Consider the following 20,413-nt stretch of genomic DNA (forward strand, 5'->3'; position numbering starts at 1 on the left):
TGAAACTGTCTCCCTGAGGGGCTTGTGATCAGCACAAGAAAACTTGGAAGGTGGGGGCGGTACAGAGAAAAGAAAAAAAGGGAGTAGAGCACTCTGTCAACGATAGAATCAGCCATTATAGAAATCCTTGACCTTGTCAACACAAGCTGTTGAACATTTTGGTAGTAGGTCAAAGAGGCTTTCCTTATTTCCATAAATGCTCACTTACTAGATTTATGGGCCAATGTTTGGTCATTAGCTACTGACTCCTTATTGCTTTTCCATGTACATGCATTTAAACATATAATTTAGCACGGAGGAGACCCACTCCTTCCCCTTGCACTTACTTCACATTTGCTGGATTATTTTCTGTTACAGAAAACTTCATAAAAAAAAGGTTAAGATTACTCAAAGACCAAAAAAAGTACTTCATTTCCAAAACCCAAGGGAGTAAGTCCTTATACCCCTCAGATAAATTCATATCTTTCCATAGGGTAGTTTCTGTTAGGGCACTAACTAAATATCTTCTAATATTTAGGAAAACTCTTTATTTATTTATTTAATAAAGTCTGTGGCTTGTTTAGTTGCAATAAGACTATCAAATGGAAGAAGTCAGCTGATGTATTAAGAAAGTAGAATTTTGAGGTAAAGTAAGTTCTAGTTGATTTTCTTTGGAATAGTATCACACATTTAGTTTCTTAGGAATAGTGTACAACTGTCAATTAAAGATAACTTTATGGGCATATTTGGACTTGCTTCTGAGGCTGATCAATATATGAAATTGTTGTGTATCTACAGGCCCTGTCCTGAGCAGCTTGCAGTAGGACCCTTTGACTGCAGTGTAGGGGCTCTGCACAGGTAGATCCTTATGCCTGCATGAATGGTTTTACAGGGTCACAGTTCTTGTTTTTTCCCCAAAAGGGTTGTTTCTTGTGTATATATTATGGACTCAAAGAAAGAATAGTAATTTAGGTCAGAATTAAGGTTGCATATCTTATTGAGAAGGATTATTTGTTTTATGTGGCCTGTGCAAGTTTTATTACGTGCTTACCTATTCATTTCCTTGCTTTTACATTAAGTGGTTGAGTTTGGTAAGTGACATGATAGTTAAGTTTGCTACACTTGCCTAAGTTTCAAGATAGGGAAGTTCCAAATCTAAAAACTTTTACATTTTTTCCCCCCTTTGCAGATAAATGTGAGCTGTCCATCTTGGTTCAGTAAAACATAACTTATCTGTGCTTGGGTGCCAACCCCACACAGGACTGGAAGGGGTTAATCTGGCCAGGTGGGCCAATTAACTCCACAGGCTGCACCTGGAAGAGGAACAGGGAATTGATTTGAAGAAGACTCATCTGAAGGGTTCTATATAAGCCAGAAAGCTGGCAACAGAAGGGGAAAACAGCAAGATAAGATGGTGCAGGCCTTGGCTGCTGACTGGAGGACCCAAGTTAGAACCGAGAGTAGAGGATGAGGCCAGGTTCCTCTACCAGCCACTGGGGACGTGGCAGTGGACTACCTAGGAGAAGTTGTTCTGGAAAGACTTTGTTACCCCCCTGGAAGGGGAAACTACATAGTGACCCCAGCTAAAGGGCTGAGTCATGAAGAGGAGGCTGTGGTTCTTGGAGCGAGAGGGATCCACAGGATGACAGGATAGACCCTGCACCGGGGAGATCTAATCCCCAGGACAGCCAGGAGGAGGCACCACCAGCGGTGAGTGCACCTATGGCACCATCTCTTCAAAGGTTTCAGAGTAGCAGCTGTGTTAGTCTGTATCCACAAAAAGAAAAAGGAGGACTTGTGGCACCTTAGAGACTAACAAATTTATCTGAGCATGAGCTGTAGCTCACGAAAGCTCATGCTTAAATAAATTTGTTAGTCTCTAAGGTGCCACAAGTCCTCCTTTTTCTTTTTGCGAATACAGACTAACACTGCTGTTACTCTGAAACTTAAATTGTTGGTAGCTGGTGATGAAGGGAATGCAACACAGTTTGTTTAGTACAGATAGAAATGAAGAGTGGTTTAATGAGAACTTGCCTTTAGATATTTTTAGGGAGGTTGAATGTTTCAGCATATGTTGTTAAAGTATGCCCTGGGCTTCCAGCAAACAATGGCGGATATGCACAGCATGTCCCTGAAAGGATACTTCATGCTGTAAAACAGTGCTACTCAAAGTGGTGGTCCGCGGACCGGTGCCGGTCCGCGAGCCATCGGCTGCTGGTCTGCGCACACGTTGGGGAAAAAAATTTGCCGGTCCCCCACATCACATAGCTTGAGAAGCACCGCTGTAAAAGACTATAGATGGCTTTCAGGGAACCAACAGTAGATTACCACAAGAGGTTTCGATTAGCCATCTGATATTCCACTTACTAAGGCCATATTTACTCTATAAACTTTGGTTGATGCAAGTTAAGTAACAAAGCTACCACAGTTCATATATTGCTTGTGTGCATGCATACTTAGCTCCTCGTATTGGCACTGCAGATACTCACCAGGAGCACTTGTGTCGATGCACGGTGCAATGCACCATGGGTAGGTATCCCAGTGTACAACCCACCACCATCCAGCACAGTGTCTTTTGGGGAAGTTTCAACAATGCCTGGTGAGGCAGAAACGAGTTGCACATGGGGGACTGGGAGCAAGGGTTCAACTTCTCAGCATGCAACTATTTAGATCTCATAATTTTTGCACCTTTTTTTTAAAAAAAAACAAAAAACAAAAAACAAATCCACATGGCCCTCCTTACTGTCCACCATCTCTGACAAAAGCACAGAGCCTGCACAGTTCTGCACTATTATCATAAGTGTTGCAAGCACAGAATGCATGTTCCTCCGATATTTGCAGAGTTGTAAGAAGAACTGAATCAGTGGGGAATACGATGATTTATTGGAGGACAGATAGCTGTGAGATATATTGTGAATCAATTCTAACGTTGGTGGTGGTGTTCACAGAGCAGCTGCAGATGGTGGAGAGCCGCTTCTGGGCCCGAGAAACGAGCTCTGACTGGCAGGATGACATCATAATGCAGGCTTGGGACGACAAGTAGTGGCTGCAAAACTTCTGGATGTGCAAGGCCATATTTCTGGATCTGTGTGCTGAGCTTGTCCCAGCCCTCCAGTGCGAGGGCACCAAAATGAGAGCTGCATTTACAGTGGAGTAGTGAGTGGCAATCGCCTTGTGGAAACTTGCAGAGCTGGATTGCTACCAATCAGTGGGAAATCATTCTGGCAATGGAAAATCCACTGTGGGGCCCCATTGTCATGAAAGTGTGCAGGGCCATTAATTGCCTCCTGCTATGCAGGATTGTGACTCTGAGCAATGTGCAGGATGTAGTGGATGGATTTACAGCAATGCGGTTCCCAAACGGCTGTGGAGCAATAGGTGGCATGCATATCCTATTAGGAGAGCTCAGCCCTGAGCTATATAGCTAAGAGAAGCTTTGAAAGAGCACTTTAACAGTGAGCCATAGTAATGCACTGTGGTGGATTGTGCTCTATCTGGTCCTGCTGTTTTGGGGTCTGTTAGGAATTGTGTGATGCATGGTGTACATCTGAATAGAACAGTCAATACACCTATTAATTTTGCAGCTTTTGCTGTACATGTATGATTATTACACTGTGTCACTGATCCTATGTGCTGTCACACTGTACAGCAAGAAGTAGGTCCTTTCAGAACTGCTAAGCTCTCTGCAGTTTATGTTGTGAACTAATAAAGACTATTTTTCCAAATAGAATTTTATTCAGTAATAAAGTCAGTCCAAGAAGAAGTCTGTGCAATTTAAATGGAAATGCATTAAAAACTTAAATTAATGGAACAGAACTTCAAGGAAAGAACATTCATGTCCATTTTACTTACACATACAGCAACCATGGCTGTCTCAGGTCAGTGTATGAGAAGTGTGGTTGTCCTTAATGTTCTTTGGGGTGAAGTGGTAGGAGTAGGGATGCGGCCTCCTGATACCATGTGGAATGTTGATCACGGTGTGTAAGGAGATGCTGTAATGGAGTTCTCCATGAACTGCAAAGGGTGGCAAGCCCATGATTGTTGAACCTGTAGTTCCACAACAGTCGTCAGCATCTGTTTGCTGCCAGAGAAGCCCTGTTATGTCCTGGTGCATCTGACTCCATTTTCCCTTTTGAGATTCCTGGGCCTTTCTACAGGCTACCTGCTGTGTTCACCCTCCAGGCCCCTTGTTCACCGTCTGATTTAGCAAGATCCTGCAAGACAGTGTTGCATGTGTCATCCTGAGTCCTCTTCTTTCTCGTTATCTGGCTTGGGCATTCCACAGGTGTGGAGGTGGAACCCCTCAAGGCTGCAATGGCAGCAGATGCAAATAAAAACACAGAGGTACCATTGTCAGAATAGTTCCAATGGAAAGTGAAAGTGAAGATTCAGAACTCCCTTCCCTTGCTCCCCTAAAATTTTGCCTCTTTTTGTTGTAACACTACCTCTTCTACTACAAGTAAATTAATGAAGCGTCAACAGCTGTGTCCTGGTAAGTTGAGGGTGCCATCACTGTAATGGGAAATACATTTTACACACTTATCCAAGGTTGCTTCCTCTGCATCAGGCTCGCTTGTGCTCAACTGCCAGGACTGACTGGACTGCGGTGGAGTCTCAAACAGGTTCTGGCTCACTGTGTAGCTGGACCTCCCACTCCCACATCCTCCTCCACCTCTTCCTCATCCTTGCCAGGGGCTCGAGACTTGGGTGTCTTGGTGGTATCCACAATGGTCTGTAGAGTGGGGGCGGGGTCTCCGCCAAGTACAGCGTTCAACTCTTTGTAAAAGTGGCAGGTCTACAGCTCAGCACCAGATAAACTGCCGGCCTTCCGTTAGCGGGACGCAGGTCCTTTGCTTTCATATGGCACTGGTGCCAGTCTCCGTCATACCTTTCGCCTGCATCTCCCATGCAATCTGCTCACAGATGTCCACCTTTCTTTGGTGGATCTATAGCTGGGCCTATACAGCCTCTTCTCCTCACTGGCCCAGGAGATGCAATATCTCCTGTCTACTCCATCCCAGAGTGCCCCTGGAGCACGTAGCCTGCATGGTCAGCTGGGCAGTTGTACACAACAATGGACTGCTGCTAGATGTGCTTGTCAAGCTGGACAATCAGGAAAAGTCATTCAAAAAACGCATGAGGCTTTAATGGGAAGGGAGGCCGTTCGGTTTCTGTAACCGCTGGGCATTTACCATTGTGAGCAGAGTTATCAGTGTCAGGCATTGTGGGACAGCTGCTGGAGGACTGTTACGGTTGACATAGGCAACAGCATTTACACTCGTGCTGCATTGACCTCAGTACATCAACCCTGGCTCAACGGGGGATGGCGTTACTGTGTCGCTGTAATGTGGTGCTTATATCAGTGGGAGACAAGTTTAAATGTAGACACATGCACAACTAGGTTGACATAAGATGGCTTACGTTGACCTAACTTTGTAGCGTAGACCAGGCCTCATACAATCTTGACAGTATGAAGTACTTTGCATTCCAATCAGAACAGATTGTTACCTTCCGACTGAAGTATACATTAAACTCACTATACCCCACCCACAAGAGACTGGTGTTTGTTTCCTTTAACCAGGAAAAGCTAAAAGCCCTCAGAGGAGAGAAAGGGGGGAAAAGAACATTAGTCAATCAACTTGCACTGAAGCACGTGGGAATATTTATATAGCACCTTTCCCAATCAAAGTTTACAAAATCCTTTAACTGTACAGAGCCACTGAAAAGCAGTTACCTCGAGGGTGGAGGGCATCAGTCAGAAGAGGCAAAATTCTGGTAAAAGACATTAGTGCAAACCTCTGATTTTAAGAAGCAAACTGTGTCAGGTAAAAATCACATAAAGCCCCTTAATGAAAGGAGGACAATTCCCATGGAGAGGCAACAACAAATGTGCTTCTAAGTCACTTGGTCATTTGAATAGCATGTGACTTTTGAAAAGTGCCCAATATTTTACACATACATTAAAATTTGCCACCTGAGACATTCCAAAACTAGAACCCCACCTGTGGATTCTGAAATAATTACCCTGCTCAAATACTGAGCAGGCTGTTCCCTCTAGCACAAGCCTTCAGCATGGCAGCCAATACTCTTGAGAGCTTCGTGCATTTGCTGTAAAAGGACTTTTGTTCCTGCCTCATTTCCTTATTGCCTTACCTGGGATAGTATGTGTAGTTCATGAAGAGCTGAGCGCCTGCTGGATAGTATGCTGTAGAGGGCTGCAGCGTTCGTGGATTCAAAAGCACGGAGGGCTGATAAAGAGCAGCTTCTGTTGGAATAATTGCTGCAGGAGCTGGAAGTGAGTAGGATGGAGGAGAAAGACCTAAAGGAACCGAAGGAGGATAGATTAACATGGTTCACCAAATTCCAGCATATTCAGCAAGACAGCCTCAAAGTAAATCTAGAGTCTTTCCAACCTGGAAAAAAGCTTCCTCACATTTTAATTTACATAAAGTTATCTGTGTAGAAATCACAAAACAACAACAAAAAAGGTATGTGACAGTATACAGAAGCCACCTCTTGCTCTCAAGGTTATTATAGGGAGAAACGTGACAAATTGGTCTCCTTAATCACAGACTACAGGTCACGTAGTAATGGGCATAAAATTGCAGCAAGGTAGATTTAGATTAGACTTCAGGAAAAACTTCGTAACTATCAGCACAGTTAAGCACTTGAACAAATTGCCTAGGGAGGGTGTGGAATCTCAGTCAGTGGCGGTTAAGAACAGGTTAGACAAACACTGATCAGGGATGTCTAGGTAATAGTTAGTCCTGCTTCAGTGCAGGGGATTCAACGAGATGACCTACCAAAGTCCGTTCTTGCCCTACATTTCTAGGATTCTATGATTTGTGGGAACAAATTCTCTTTCCAAAGAGATGAGTTGGTTTACTGGCCTAGTTTCAGTTATCAGTTAAGTCTCCTCTCTTCAAAAGACAAGAGCAAAGCTTGACAACATCCGATATAACATCGGTCCAATCTTCCCCATTATACAGGGCATTCCTTCAATTTAAGGGATCTCCATTCCTAACTAGCCCATTATATTTATTATTCCTTGATACTTCCCACCATGTCACCACCTCATTTAACAGGATAATGCAAATTAAAAACAAAGGGTGTTTCTACAAGTTGCACACATACAAGAACCGGGGAGGAGAGAGGGGAGGACTATTCCTCAAAGCCCTTGAGAGTAGTCTCTCTCTCCTTTTTTCAACACCATATTCTGATGAATCTAGACAGACTAGAAATGTCCAGGAATGGCAAAACTGATCACACTTTAAAAAAAGGACCAGCAGTTGTGAAGAGACCATCTGATGACTCAACTCCTCCCTTCCCCCATCACAAGCAGATAAGGGGACATGGCCTGTTTGAACTTTTAGTCACCTGTGCTCATAGCTGTAAGAAGGTGAAACTCAGGAATCCAAAAACTTTCCTTGATTTCAGCAGAGTTCATTAGTTTACTCTGGGAACCTTCACAAAAGAAGTCTCTGAACAAGAATCAGAGTATACTTGCCCCATTTCTAGGGGAGAGTGACCTGTCTATCCCTCATTCCCATTCAGGCCTTTGCCTTTCTGCTGACAAGGGGACCTATTATGATGATGGTAGTTTCTCTGATACAAGTATTTGTCCACTAGAAACTAGACTGGGACCAGCTCTCTATGGCAGGGGTCAGCAACCTTTCAGAAGTGTGCGCTGAGTCTTCATTTATTCCCTTTAATTTAAGGTTTTGCGTGCCAGTAATACAATAACGTTTTTTAGAAGGTCTCTCTATACGTCTATATATTATATAACTAAACTATTGTCATATGTAAAGTAAACAAGGTTTTCAAAATGTTTAAGAAGCTTAATTTTAAATGAAATTAAAATGCTGATCTTATGCCATTGGCCCGCTCAGCCCACTGCCAGTCTGGGGGTTCTATTCACCTAGGCCAGCAGCAGGCTGAGCGGGGCCGGCGGCCGGGACCCCAGACCAGCAGCGGGCTGAGCGGGGCCGGCGGCCGGGACCCCAGACCAGCAGCGGGCTGAGCGGGGCCGGCGGCCGGGACCCCAGACCAGCAGCGGGCTGAGCGGGGCCGGCGGCCGGGACCCCAGACCAGCAGCGGGCTGAGCGGGGCCGGCCCACTGATGGTCTGGGGTTCCGTCTGCTGGCTCCTGCCAGCCAGGGTCCCGGCTGCCAGCCCCACTCAGCCTGCTGCTGGTCTGGGATCCCGGCCCTTCCCGCATAGAGTGGGTAACTACCTTCTCCCTGGTTCTAGCCCATTCTCTTCCTCTCTCTGCACTGAGCACAGGGCTGGGGGTGAAGGATCAGGCTGCGGGTTGGGGCGTAGGGTCTTGCCAGGAGCTAGATGAGGGAGGGGGCTCAGGGTTGGGGCAGGAGGTTTGGGTGTGGAGTGCTTACCTGGGCAGCTCCCATTTGATGCGAGGAGTGCAGATGGGAGTGTGCGCGCGCACAGGAGCTCCCATTTGGTGCTCATGGAGGGGGTTGGAATGTGGGGTGTGCAGGGGTCAGGGCAGAGGGCTGGGGGTGTGGGCTAGGGTCCTGGGGTTGCTCCCAGCCCCCTGTCCAGGGCGGCTCACAGCCGGGGGCTGGAGAGGATATGCCCTTATTCCACCCCCCCTTTCTCAAGGCCCCATCCCCACCTCTTCTCTACCTCCTCCCCAGAGCAGCGAGCGTGCTGCGGCTCCACTTCTCCCCCTCCCTTGCAAGGGCCATCAGCTGATCGGTGGCAGGGAGGGAGAGGAGGAGGGGCAGGAACCCAGCACGCCCACGGAAGAGATGGGGGGACCTTGCCTGCCCTGCAGCAGCAGCTGGCAAGACCAAACTTCTTCACCCTGCTCCAGTGGCGGGGTGGGGGGAGGGGGAAGAGGGGTGGAGAAGAGCGGGCCAGGGCTGCCAGGATTTTTAATGGCACGCTGTTGCCTGCCGGGGTCCCGGCCGCTGGCCCAGTTACTATCTGCCGGGGTCCCGGCCACCGGCCCACAGTGCCATAGGTTGCCGACCCCTGCTCTATGGGCTACCAAGGAACCAACAGGTAAACAAACAGCACTGGTCATAACCAACCTGGCTGGATTTAGAATATTTCATTTCTTCTGAATAAATAGGAGGATCGTACCTCAATTATCCTGCCATCTGTGATCTTTGAAGCAAAGTATTATTTTCCCATGGGTTCAAAGTAATTTTACTTTAAACAGATTAAGTCAACCCCTGCGCCTTTAAACTGTTTTCTCCCAAATATTAGATAAAATCCCATTTTTCCAAATGACTCATAGCCAGTAAGGAGCACAGCTTGAAGCAAAAGCACTGTTTTCTGATCCACCAAGCTATTTGGCTAGCTTAGCTGCATGTCTAAATATATATTTCACTCACACACCAGCAGCCTTAACACCGTGCATTTTGGATGTCCAGGGAAGAGTCCAGGGGTTAGCAGCTGTTCAACAGGTAGAATATTTGTGTTTAGACTCAGAAAAAAGCATTACCAGTGGTTGCAAGAATTAGCCTTTAAAAGAGAGGGAGGGGCATGGAGTCCACAGACACAGTGATAAACTAATTCATATTTAATTTTTTATTCGGCTCTAGGTGGCAAAGTTTCTTTTCAGAGTCATTGCTTGTCCAGAGCAAGTTAAGTTGCAGAAAACAAGTTCGTCTGTGGAAAAGCAAGAGTATAATTTGAAAGTAATTCTTCAGTCATAGTAATCCACAACCAAAAGAAAAACGATCACAGGCTACTGCTGATTTCAGATGGAAAAGCCTTGCAATACCACCCCCATTTAATATACCTTACAAAGAACTGGGGAGAGAGAGAGAAGCTCCAACACCTACCAGCGCACAGCGCAGAGTAGTGCCACGAACCATGCAAAACTTACATGGTAACTTACATGGTGGTGGGGACAAGCCATTTCGATTTAAAGTGCCCCCCATTAATACAAAGTTCATCTCCTCTGCAGAACACTGAAAGACTTCAATGTATCTGTCCTTCATGGTCTTCTTATGACACTTCTGTGCAGCCAGAAATGCTCGGTCTGCAGATTTCATCTGGATAAAGGCATCTCCTGATGGACGGCCCTGAAAAACCAAGAAAAAGAACAAGAGCAAATCTATAGTTCCAATACAAATACTCATGTGGTGCCAAAACAGGAGTCACTTGCAATGTTAGCAGCATCTTTTACAAAGACTATTTGGCCATTACCACCCCAATGACTGCACCAATCAACGGTTCTAATATACTTACATTCTCACTACTGCCTGGGCCCATGATCATAGAATCATAGAATATCAGGGTTGGAAGGGACCTCAGGAGGTCATCTAGTCCAACCCCCTGCTCAAAGCAGGACCAATCCCCAATTAAATCATCCCAGCCAGGGCTTTGTCAAGCCGGACCTTAAAAACTTCTAAGGAAGGAGATTCTACCACCTCCCTAGGTAATGCATTCCAGTGTTTCACCACCCTCTTAGTGAAAAAGTTTTTCCTAATATCCAACCTAAACCTCCCCCACTGCAACTTGAGACCATTACTCCTTGTCCTGTCATATTCTACCACTGAGAATAGTCTAGAACCATCCTCTCTGGAACCACCTCTCAGGCAGTTGAAAGCAGCTATCAAATCCCCCCTCATTCTTCTCTTCTGCAGACTAAACAATCCCAGTTCCCTCAGCCTCTCCTCATAAGTCATGTGTTCCAGACCCCTAATCATTTTTGTTGCCCTTCGCTGGACTCTCTCCAATTTATCCACATCCTTCTTGTAGTGTGGGGCCCAAAACTGGACACAGTACTCCAGATGAGGCCTCACCAATGTCGAATAGAGGGGAACGATCACGTCCCTCGATCTGCTGGCTATGCCCCTACTTATACATCCCAAAATGCCATTGGCCTTCTTGGCAGCAAGGGCACACTGCTGACTCAATGCTGATCTGCCCATTGTCCATTACATCAATATTTGTCAGCCTTCTACTGTTATTTGTTTTGAATATTTAGGTAAAGCTGTTATCTATAGTATAGCCTGACTATTTTTATGGCTCAGAATAGAGAATAAAAATGCCATGTTAGCTCCAAGTATAGCTTTGGTAAAAATAAGAATTTAGAAGACCTTTTTTTCCCCCGTTTATGCTTATGTTGCTTGGGAAGGGACCTAAGCTGAACCCCAAAAAAGCCACTCTTATATCAGAAGAGTGCCCTAATGGGGAGGAGGGTACAGCATGGGATGGTTTATAGTTGTAGAATTATTGGTTTAAACGCATGTCTTAGGTTACACTGAACGAAAAAACAACACACAGAAAAAACACCTTTCCAGAGTAGATAAGGCCTAAGAACTTTAGTCCTCTGTTCAGAGAGCACATTTCCCTATATAAAGACGAACAGTGTCCTGGAGACAAAAAGCAATGACGACAGCAAAGGTGTGATTGTATTCAAGTTGGTGAGGCATTGATTAATTTCAGTGCTTAGCTTGACATTTAAATGCTAACATTATTTCACAAGGCCCCCATACAATTCAAGCACGACAAAAAACTTTAACCTCTCTCATGTGCACTGTGGCAGCAGTTTTGAATGATGCCTTTAATCTATTAGAGAAACGAGGTGGGTGAGGTAATATCTTTTATTGGACCAACTTCTCTCTCTCTAATATCCTGGGACTAACAAGGCTACAACACTGCAAAAGAAACCCATTAATCTACATCAGGCTGCAATCATAGAAAGCTTTTCCCAACATAGCCAGTGTCTGTTACTTATTGAGGCAGAAGCAAGTATGTGTGCGCCTTTGCAAGCTACTGCTGCTTTTAAATTGCAAATGGCCAAGCTTACAAGACATGGACCTTCATAACATATGAGCATACCAAGAGATGGACACTACCAGTGACTTTGGAAAAGAAGTTTAATCTCCTCTGTCACATTGAATACCCCCATCGGTATAATCAGGGTGATCAGCAACCCTTAACATGGGTATTGTGCAGTTGAATTCACCAGCATTGGTGAAGCTCAACTCCTCAGTTGGAAGGTTCTGCAAGAGGAAAATGCCAACCCTGCCTACCAGGTGTAGAGAGCCCAACATGTAATGAACTGGTGCAGCTCAGTTATGCAGGGGCTAGGATTTGGGGAGGTTGAACAGGAGGGAATTCAGGCCCTACGCAGAGCTTATCTCTGTGATATGTAGGAAGAGTGGAGATGAACCATGGTCATAACCACAGGCTGTACTGCAATAAAGAACTTTCTCCTTCCCCTGCAGAAGGGGTCACTAGGGCAGCTAAACCCACTCAAGCTCTTGTCTAAATCTAGAGTATTCCTGAATAGACAATGTACAGACAAATCCTTACACTGGAGCAGGAGCTCTGCTCCCACACTGCAGTTGTGGCAGGATTCCCGTCTACCACTACATGCTGCGTTGGACGCAAGGAGAGCAACAGATGGCAAGACAGCAGATCTCTTCACCAACATTTTCCTCACAGGCACTCATGCTGTGTTGACAAATTATGCATTTAATTTATTCCTGGACCGTCTCTGGACATTTAAAATCAGTCTTTGAATTGGCAGTCCAGCCAATTTAGTTAATCCTTGAGCCCAAGTGGTAGAGGTCTGTACTGGAGTGATAAAAGTCTCAGGTTTAAAGTCCCTGAAGAGATGGCTGCATTTGCACAATTGCCTCCTTCCTTAAAAAACCCACACTTTTGTGACACCTTTCAGCCACTCACCATAGAGCAAGTGGTCCAAGTTTGGAACATGTGTCTCACATATCTAGACTGTACTGTCAGTGTCTGAAGTGGACTGCAAGAGTCTTGGTGCAAGGACTGTCTTCTTCTTGTTAGTAGAGCACGCAGTGTAGTGAGTTTTAAGAATGTCACAGGCCAGGAAGAAAACCAAAGAGAATGGGACAAGCATGGCAAAACACCAGTCCAAGATAATTTGAGCATGGATAGTGTATGTGTTGTCGTCATAACAGATTATGGTTCATGTCCAGAGTAATTTACAAGACATCAGACACACAGTTTGAACACGTGAGACAGATTGAAGGGACAAGCTTCAGATGAAACTCATGTTGTTGAATATCAGCTTTTTTACTTAGAGACTGTCTGAACTTTAAATGCTACACGGCACAGCTGCGCCGTTGCAGCACTTCAGTGTAGATACTATCTACACCAATGGGAGGGGTTGTCCCATTGGTGTAGATAATCCACCTTCCCGAAAAGTGGTAAGTAGGCCAACAGAAGAATTGTTCTGTTGACCTAGGGCTGTCAACACTGGTGGGGTTAGGTTGGCTTAACTATGCTGCTCAAAGAGTGTGGATTTAAATTGACTTAATTGTCTAGAGTAGACCAGGCCTTCATGGATTAAGTCAAACATAACATTAACCCCATATCAAAGGATAAAATTATGTCATGGAGGTCACGGATTCTGTGACTTTCAGAGACCTCTGTGACATTTTCCACTTCAGCCCTGGGGCTGGGGCCCCCTCCTGAAGTGCCAAGCTGCTGCAGGTGATGGGGGCGGGGGAGGGGAGGGGGAGGAGAGAGAGAGAGAGACCTGGAACTCTGAAGCCGGAGCCATAGAGCTGTCAGCTGCTGAGGCAGTGGGAACCCTCCCCACCTTCCTCAGCAGGGCCCAGGTTCATATCCTCCCCTCCCCTCCGGCTTCAGTCATTCCCCCTCCCTCCCCTGCAATCAGTCCCCCCTCATTATTTTTAGTAAAAGTTAGACAGGTCTTCGGCTTCCATGAATTTTCGTTTATTGTCCACGATGCATTTGTGACTTTTACTAAAAGCAATCATGACAAAATTTTAACCATACCCATATCAAAAGCCATGGGAGAATGGGAACAATTGATAGATTAAAATTGCTAGTTCAGAGTGGTCAGTTATCAGGTTTCTAAGGATTTCGATATGAGTTTAAAGATTTGTTGAGTACGGAATTAAGTATCAATTTGTATATTTTGGTTGGGTAAATGGAACAGTTTAATCTGCAATCCCATGGAAAAGAGGAAATATTTTTTGCAGATTTCTAATTATATCTGTAGGCTTGGAAGTATTAGATTTTATTGGTAAGTGTTTATTTCACCATACACATACAAACAGACCAAAAAAAAATATTTCCATCATTACAATAGAAATTTATAGACCGCCAAATTAAGAAAAATGCTGCTTGAGAATTTAACATTTGATTTAGGGATATTTACTTGATATGTTTTGACATATGACATTGATAATTGTGTTTTAGCGGTTATAAAGCTCTAACTTTTTGAATCTCAATATCGACTATCATTAGTTATCTGACACCCTCTGAACTTTTGACACCACCCATAATTTCCCACAACTGTGAAAATTTAAATAGACAGACATAATGCTTAAAAATTAATATTGATATTATCCATCTAAATTAAAAAAAACAAATGAATTCTGCCAAGCCTATATATAGGGTACACAATGTGATACCCTAACAGAATCACCAAATAGCAACACACATGCTTGTCCCTTTGCGTGTGCCCCATTAAAAGATGTTACATGAGCATGTGACAGATATGCTTTTTAACCAAGTTACAAATATGAACTTGCCTTTATAATAATTTTAAATGAGATTTTGGTAGGTTGTGAGAGATTAAATTTCAAATACTTAGTTACTTGAATGTGATGCAGAAAATGGCAAGTAAATTCTAAAGATTTTAATAATGTGTTTATGTCCACAAGATAGAGACACTACATTAATGTATTTGTTTGTTTTTTAATCACAACCCCACAAAAAGAGATTCCTCACCCCCACTACCTCACCTACAATCATCAAGGAAAAGAGCTGAAATGTTTTTAATCTTTTCAGTGTGGTGTTGTATGTTTCACCATATACAGCCCAACACATCCTGCTTTCAAAACCCCATGTGCAACATTACCTATTCACAGACAATGGAAATAATTCTACATACATTTACGGATAACCATACCAAGTTTTTGGTTGATCCTGTTAGCAATTGGTTGGCTACACTGGGTCCAGTATTAGAAAAATATAATGCCTTGAAGCAGCTAGGTTCTGTGAAAAACTATTGATTATTTTCATTACACTCTTGGAGGACAGAATCAGTAGCGGTCTCACTTTTGTGCATTTAGGGGCTTTATCAAGGCTGCTTCCCTGCTTTTCCACTAGCATATATGTGGTGAGTAGCACACTGGCAACCATGACTTGTATTCTCCTGTTGTCTACCTACCTGATGATTTAATACCATGTGAACCCCATGGGTCCGAATATCTGCAGAAAACTCCCCCAAGAATTCCAAAATGTCCTCTATAGTGGCAGCATAGGGAAGACCACGCAGACGTATGCAGTCTCTGACATTGGTCGGAGGCATGAATTGCTGAGGTAACACAGGAAGGATAGGGGGAGCTGCAAGGGGAACGAGAGGTGTAGAAGAGTACCTGTTCAGCACCTGCACAAAAACAAAAAGAAATGGTGAGACCTCAAGCTTGTTCTACTGAACTGAATGTAGATGGAATTTTTGTAAATTATAGTCAACTTGTGCAATACTTAGAAGGTAAGTCATCTAGGCACTAGATTTTAATCAAGGATAAAATACAGCTTGAATTTATAAGTTCTGAATAAGTCTGAAGTCTTTCGGTGGCTTTATTTGAAAATGTCATCTTGGTTTGTTTTTGACCAGACTGCAAGTTGCAGTGCTCTGTACCAGGAGATGTATCAAAGCAGCAACTTACTAATTATGTAAGTTACATTTCTATAATGCTTTTCATCCTGTAGGATCCCAAAGCACTTTATATGGTCATAGAAGAGTTGTTTCCAATAAAATGCATCCAGCCTAGATGACAAAAGCAGCAGCTGTTAACCAAGACACAAGACTACACTGTCAAGGAGGAGGAAGAGAATAGACCTGAAACTAGAAGATCTTTGTTTCACATGCTATGGTACAGTGTAAGCCATTATTTAATGACAGAAGTAGCCCATGCAGCAACACCATCTGTCAGCTAAAAGTAATTATATTTGGCCAAAAAGATCATGTTACACTTAAGATGTATTGTTTCTAGTTTAAACAGTAAGAACCCTGCCTACCAGAGTTATGTGAATATTCAATCATTTCCTTTGATCACATCTGTGTAAAACATCTATGCATATAGCAGTATTACGCATGTTTTCATCTGTTTGCACTGACAAGGCTCTATAGAAAGAGTCAAACTCCAGATCTATGAAAAATCCAGGTTTGCTCAAAACTTGTGCGTGAGACAAGAGGGCAGAAATGACAAAGGGTCAGGCTATACTAGCATTTCCACTGTTAGTACCAATCAGCTGAGCAGCATGTGTACTCGTGCAGTGGTGGAAAGTTTCCTCATCATTTGTCCAGTGTAACAAGTCTCTGTGACCAAGACTGGCACATGATTGACTGCTGGTAGCCAGTTCAACATACTGTTTGCAGCATGGAGAGGACTCTCAGTTTCTGTAACTGGTTTGGCTGGTCCTATTTCCTTGACAAGATATCCCAGAGTACATTGCCCCCTTCTACTGCTGTCCTCACAATCTGTGTCTCGCTGCAGAGATTAACGCAGACTGAAACAGAGGGGGAGCTCACACAGTATAAGATAAAGAGGGAGAGCGGTGTGGAACTACTTTTACCCCAGCCAGGGACAGGAGGGAGAGCTGAATCTCCACCACTTTTGGTAACAGAAAGCACAATATTCTTTCCTCTCCTTTAAGGATTGCTCTGCCAAGGACAGTTGTCTAGATTTTCCTAGAATGTACTAATACCAACATGATTAGGCAGCATGATAGCAGCTGACACAGACATGCTGCTATGAAGCCAAAATGAACCATGCAACTTGCAATAAGTTACAGTGACCTGGCCTCTAACAAGTTAGTCATCGTTAGACAGAAGCTAATGTTAAGCAATTAAGATGGAAAATTTGAACTCTCAGAAAACAAGGGGTTTTACTGGTTGGTGGTGGTTTGTTTTCCAGAATTTAGTCAACTCCAGATTAAATTTACCAGGACTACCATTTAATGTTATATAGCACTGGAAAGCAGAAGATCTCAGCCTTCTGATGATACTTTACAGGATTTGTTAGATACCTAGCGGTTCGTGAGACAATCTTCAAATGCAGGTCAACTCAAAAGATGAGAAGTGGGATTGTGAAGCTCTACTTGTGTGTCCCAGTGATTCCAGATCAAGTGTACTCAATTTAGATGTTCTTATTGTAATTGCCAACCCCCTGAAATCAGCCTGAGCGCCGCCATCTGCATCACCTCCAGTAGAGGTTCTGCAAGCCAAATGAGGCCTTCCACTGGGCCTGTGCAAACCCTGCATGTGCAATAGGCTTGCCCAGGTATGACTGGTCAGAACTTAGTAAGTGGTCCTGTTGATATTCTTTAATTATGCTGCCTGCATAGCTAGCAGGAGGAAAAAACGCAGTTTAAATAAAAATACAGTTGCTAGAGTGAGCGGATTGACCATGCATACAAACAGGGATCAGAACTCTTGATTATGAAAGGCTTCACAAGGAACATTTTCTGACCTCGACCACTCTTAGAGGTCAAACTCCTCTCCTCCCACGCAGATACAAAGCAATTCCTCAAGACCCCAACCACACCCCAACCAGTGTCCTCCTGACTGGTTTTTTGATTAGAAGAGCCCAAGACATTTGGAAGTTTTCACTCTACCTGCTGAACCTCTGCTGCCGTGCTCCTGAAGAGTTCAATGTACCTTTTACCCAGCAAGTCCTTATGTTTTTTTAGTGCATTTTGTGCATATTCCTCACAAGCAAACAACACAAAGGCATCTCCTGTTGGCCTGTTGTCAGGGTATGTGACAAACAGGATTCCTTCCTTTCCTCCTGTTACAGGGCAGTGCTGGCCAAAAAACGCCAGCACTTCTTCTGTCGTTGCATTGAAAGGAAGACCTCGCATCCGGACAATCACCTGATTTTCTTTCGATAAAAACTGAGCTGCTTCATTGGAAGTACCTTTAACAAAACCACAAAATCCAAGTCGAGACACCACAGATATGTAAGACAGCAACCCCCTACCTGTATGGATTGTTTGCACCTAGGGTGCAGAATTGAAATTCACATGGCTTCTCCCCACCCAAAAGCCACCTGGAAAGCCAGAAATGTCATTATATGGGACACTCCTCCCTTTGAAGCCTAGAATGCCGCTCCTTTGATTGCTTAAATGAGAGATGCACCCTCACCCAAGGGGAAAAGAAGGCTGCATTTACAACATTGAGTCTATGCCCAGTTAGCAAGCACTAGTCTCTCACATGGTAGCACAGATGCTCCTGGAATGACTTCTCTGGTGCATTCCAAGCCTTACTTTTAAATACCTATTTCTGAAATGTTGTTTCAGACACCAACTCTCCCAGACAATGGCCTGGGAACTACCAGCAAAAAAGTGCATTTAGGAAGGTTCAGGATTTCTGTTCCACTTTGATACAATTGTCACCTTTAGAAGCTTGCCAGTTTTGCCTTCAGTAACTAGATGGGAGTCTATCAGCACTGCTTAGGTTTCCAATGTAATTCCAGAGTAAAATCAGTAAAGTGATCAAAGGCATCCTATCTACAGCCAGTTGGAAGGGTGTCAATTTGTATTCTTAACCCAAAACTTGGTTCTCTCTTCCCAAGACACGTCAGCTCTCCAGAGTGAGCTATGAAATAATCAAGTCATAGATTGTGTAATATCCCCCAGTCAACCTCAGAACAACTAGTACAATACTTTGCTGCACATACAGATAGCCACAAATCTTATCACTTTCACAGGGTGAAATGCAAGATCCATCTGTTTGCCATTGCTTGTCAATATTATTAAAAAAAACCAAACACCTTGTGGGTGGAGTTTTCATAAGTACCTAAGTGACTAAGGATCACAAGCCCCACTGACAGCCCATGCATTTAGGTGCTTTTGAAAATCCCATCCTCTACTGCTAGGATTGGGGAGAAGAGGGCCACTGAGCAAACCACTGACATATCCAATTTTAGGGATGGGTGTGCCTGTGTGTTTAAGATATGCCAGACTGACCATCATGTAGACCCAAGTTCAACCTAGCTCAATAGCCATAGAAGTGAAGTGCAAGCATAAGCACAAGTGTATCTGCACTGCCTCCCAGGGACCCTCACCAAGGTTCAGGTGAGTCAGTTTTCATGCCTACTCTGTCCTTTGTCTCTACTGTAGTTGCCCACAGTGGTGGTTTTCTGGAAAATGGACAGCAGAGTCAATCAAGAAACAGATTGTAAATCGGGTCCATCTAGTGACCTACTTTATGTTTAGACCAGGATTAAAAAAGGGGGGAGGGAGGACAAAGATGTTTAAAGCCAAACTTTAGAAGACACACACACGCCAATCACCCATACCTCTTCTAGTTTAGCCATACTCCTAGAAGTCAAAGGCACCACTACATTCCATCACCAACCCTCTCAGCCACACGCTCCCCTTCTAGGTCGCCTTTAAAGTTTCAGAGTATTGGTATCTGCTGCTTATAAGTACTAGGTTACTGAAGCCTGCAGGGAACAGAGAAGCAGGTCACTCCTATACCAAGCTTGTCTGGCCCCTGAGAACGAGACCCAACAATGCAGATGTGGGTGGCAGCTTGTTGGGCCTTATCCAACCCCTTCAGTTAAGACCAGGTGGGCAAGAGAGGAGTTGAGAGAGAAGATGGTGTGAGGGTTTACAAAACACTTTTGCACCCTTCCAGTATTTGGTGATCAACTTTCCCTTGGAAGGAAGATCATTTTAGGATACAGGAAAAGTTTAAGTTGTTTAATAAAAACCAGTTTCATCCCTAATAAATACAATTTATATTTTGAAACTCATTTGCTTTCACACACAAATTTGTATACAACAGAGAACAAGTAGAACAGATTTATATCACTGTTCTGAAAGAATTCAAGTTATGTTTTTCAGTAATTGATTACATGGAAGTCATGGCCCCCAGGAAAATTATGTACCAAATGAAATTCAGGAACAAGTCTGGTAAGATCCTTAACTGACTGACTCCTTGAAAGGAAGAGAACATATTGAATTTATGTCACAGTAGCTCCTCAGGGATCAGAGCCCCATTGCCAAGCACTGTATACACAGAATGAAGACAGTCCCTGTACCAGAGACCTTACTGTTTTTATTGCAATTCATCGATATGCATAAAGGTGGGGGTGAAGGAAAGAAGAACGTAAACTGTAAGACAGTAATGATCAGCAGAGTAGGTAGCAATCTCAGCACATTACCTACGCATTCTATGAGCCAATTCAGAGATCACGTTCAATAGAAACACTTCGTAATTTGAAACTAAGTTACAGGTGTTTATTGGAACAGAATCCCATCTCCACCCACAAAAGAAAAAGTGGATTACCTCCTGCAATTTTAAGGAAATCTTCACCTGTTGCCTTGTACACCTTGGGAAAGAAGGGGGAAAAACAAAACAAAACAAAAAAAACAGAACACAGTTATATGTGGCATGGTAGTCCTATCAAAGAGATTAAAA

At 43.9% G+C, this 20,413-nt stretch overlaps 1 protein-coding gene across 2 annotated transcripts in view; it reads right to left on the minus strand.

Annotated features, from left to right (window-relative positions):
• ESRP1 (epithelial splicing regulatory protein 1) overlaps positions 1 to 20,413 on the minus strand; it is a 60,646-nt gene that overhangs the window by 18,444 nt on the left and 21,789 nt on the right. The window contains exons 9-13 of one of the 2 annotated variants that reach the window (XM_084618556.1): positions 20,282 to 20,324; positions 17,602 to 17,903; positions 15,149 to 15,367; positions 9,851 to 10,037; positions 6,133 to 6,298 (exon numbers count right to left, since the gene is read on the minus strand). In XM_084618556.1, coding sequence (XP_084474682.1) covers positions 6,133 to 6,298; positions 9,851 to 10,037; positions 15,149 to 15,367; positions 17,602 to 17,903; positions 20,282 to 20,324 — 917 coding nt within the window. Of the gene's footprint in view, positions 1 to 6,132; positions 6,299 to 9,838; positions 10,038 to 15,148; positions 15,368 to 17,601; positions 17,904 to 20,281; positions 20,325 to 20,413 lie in introns of both variants that reach the window. The other variant, XM_084618555.1, reaches the window with a different exon arrangement.

This window comes from Lepidochelys olivacea, assembly GCF_965140295.1.
Source record: "Lepidochelys olivacea isolate rLepOli2 genome assembly, chromosome: 2".
NCBI classification, from domain to species: Eukaryota; Metazoa; Chordata; order Testudines; family Cheloniidae; genus Lepidochelys; species Lepidochelys olivacea.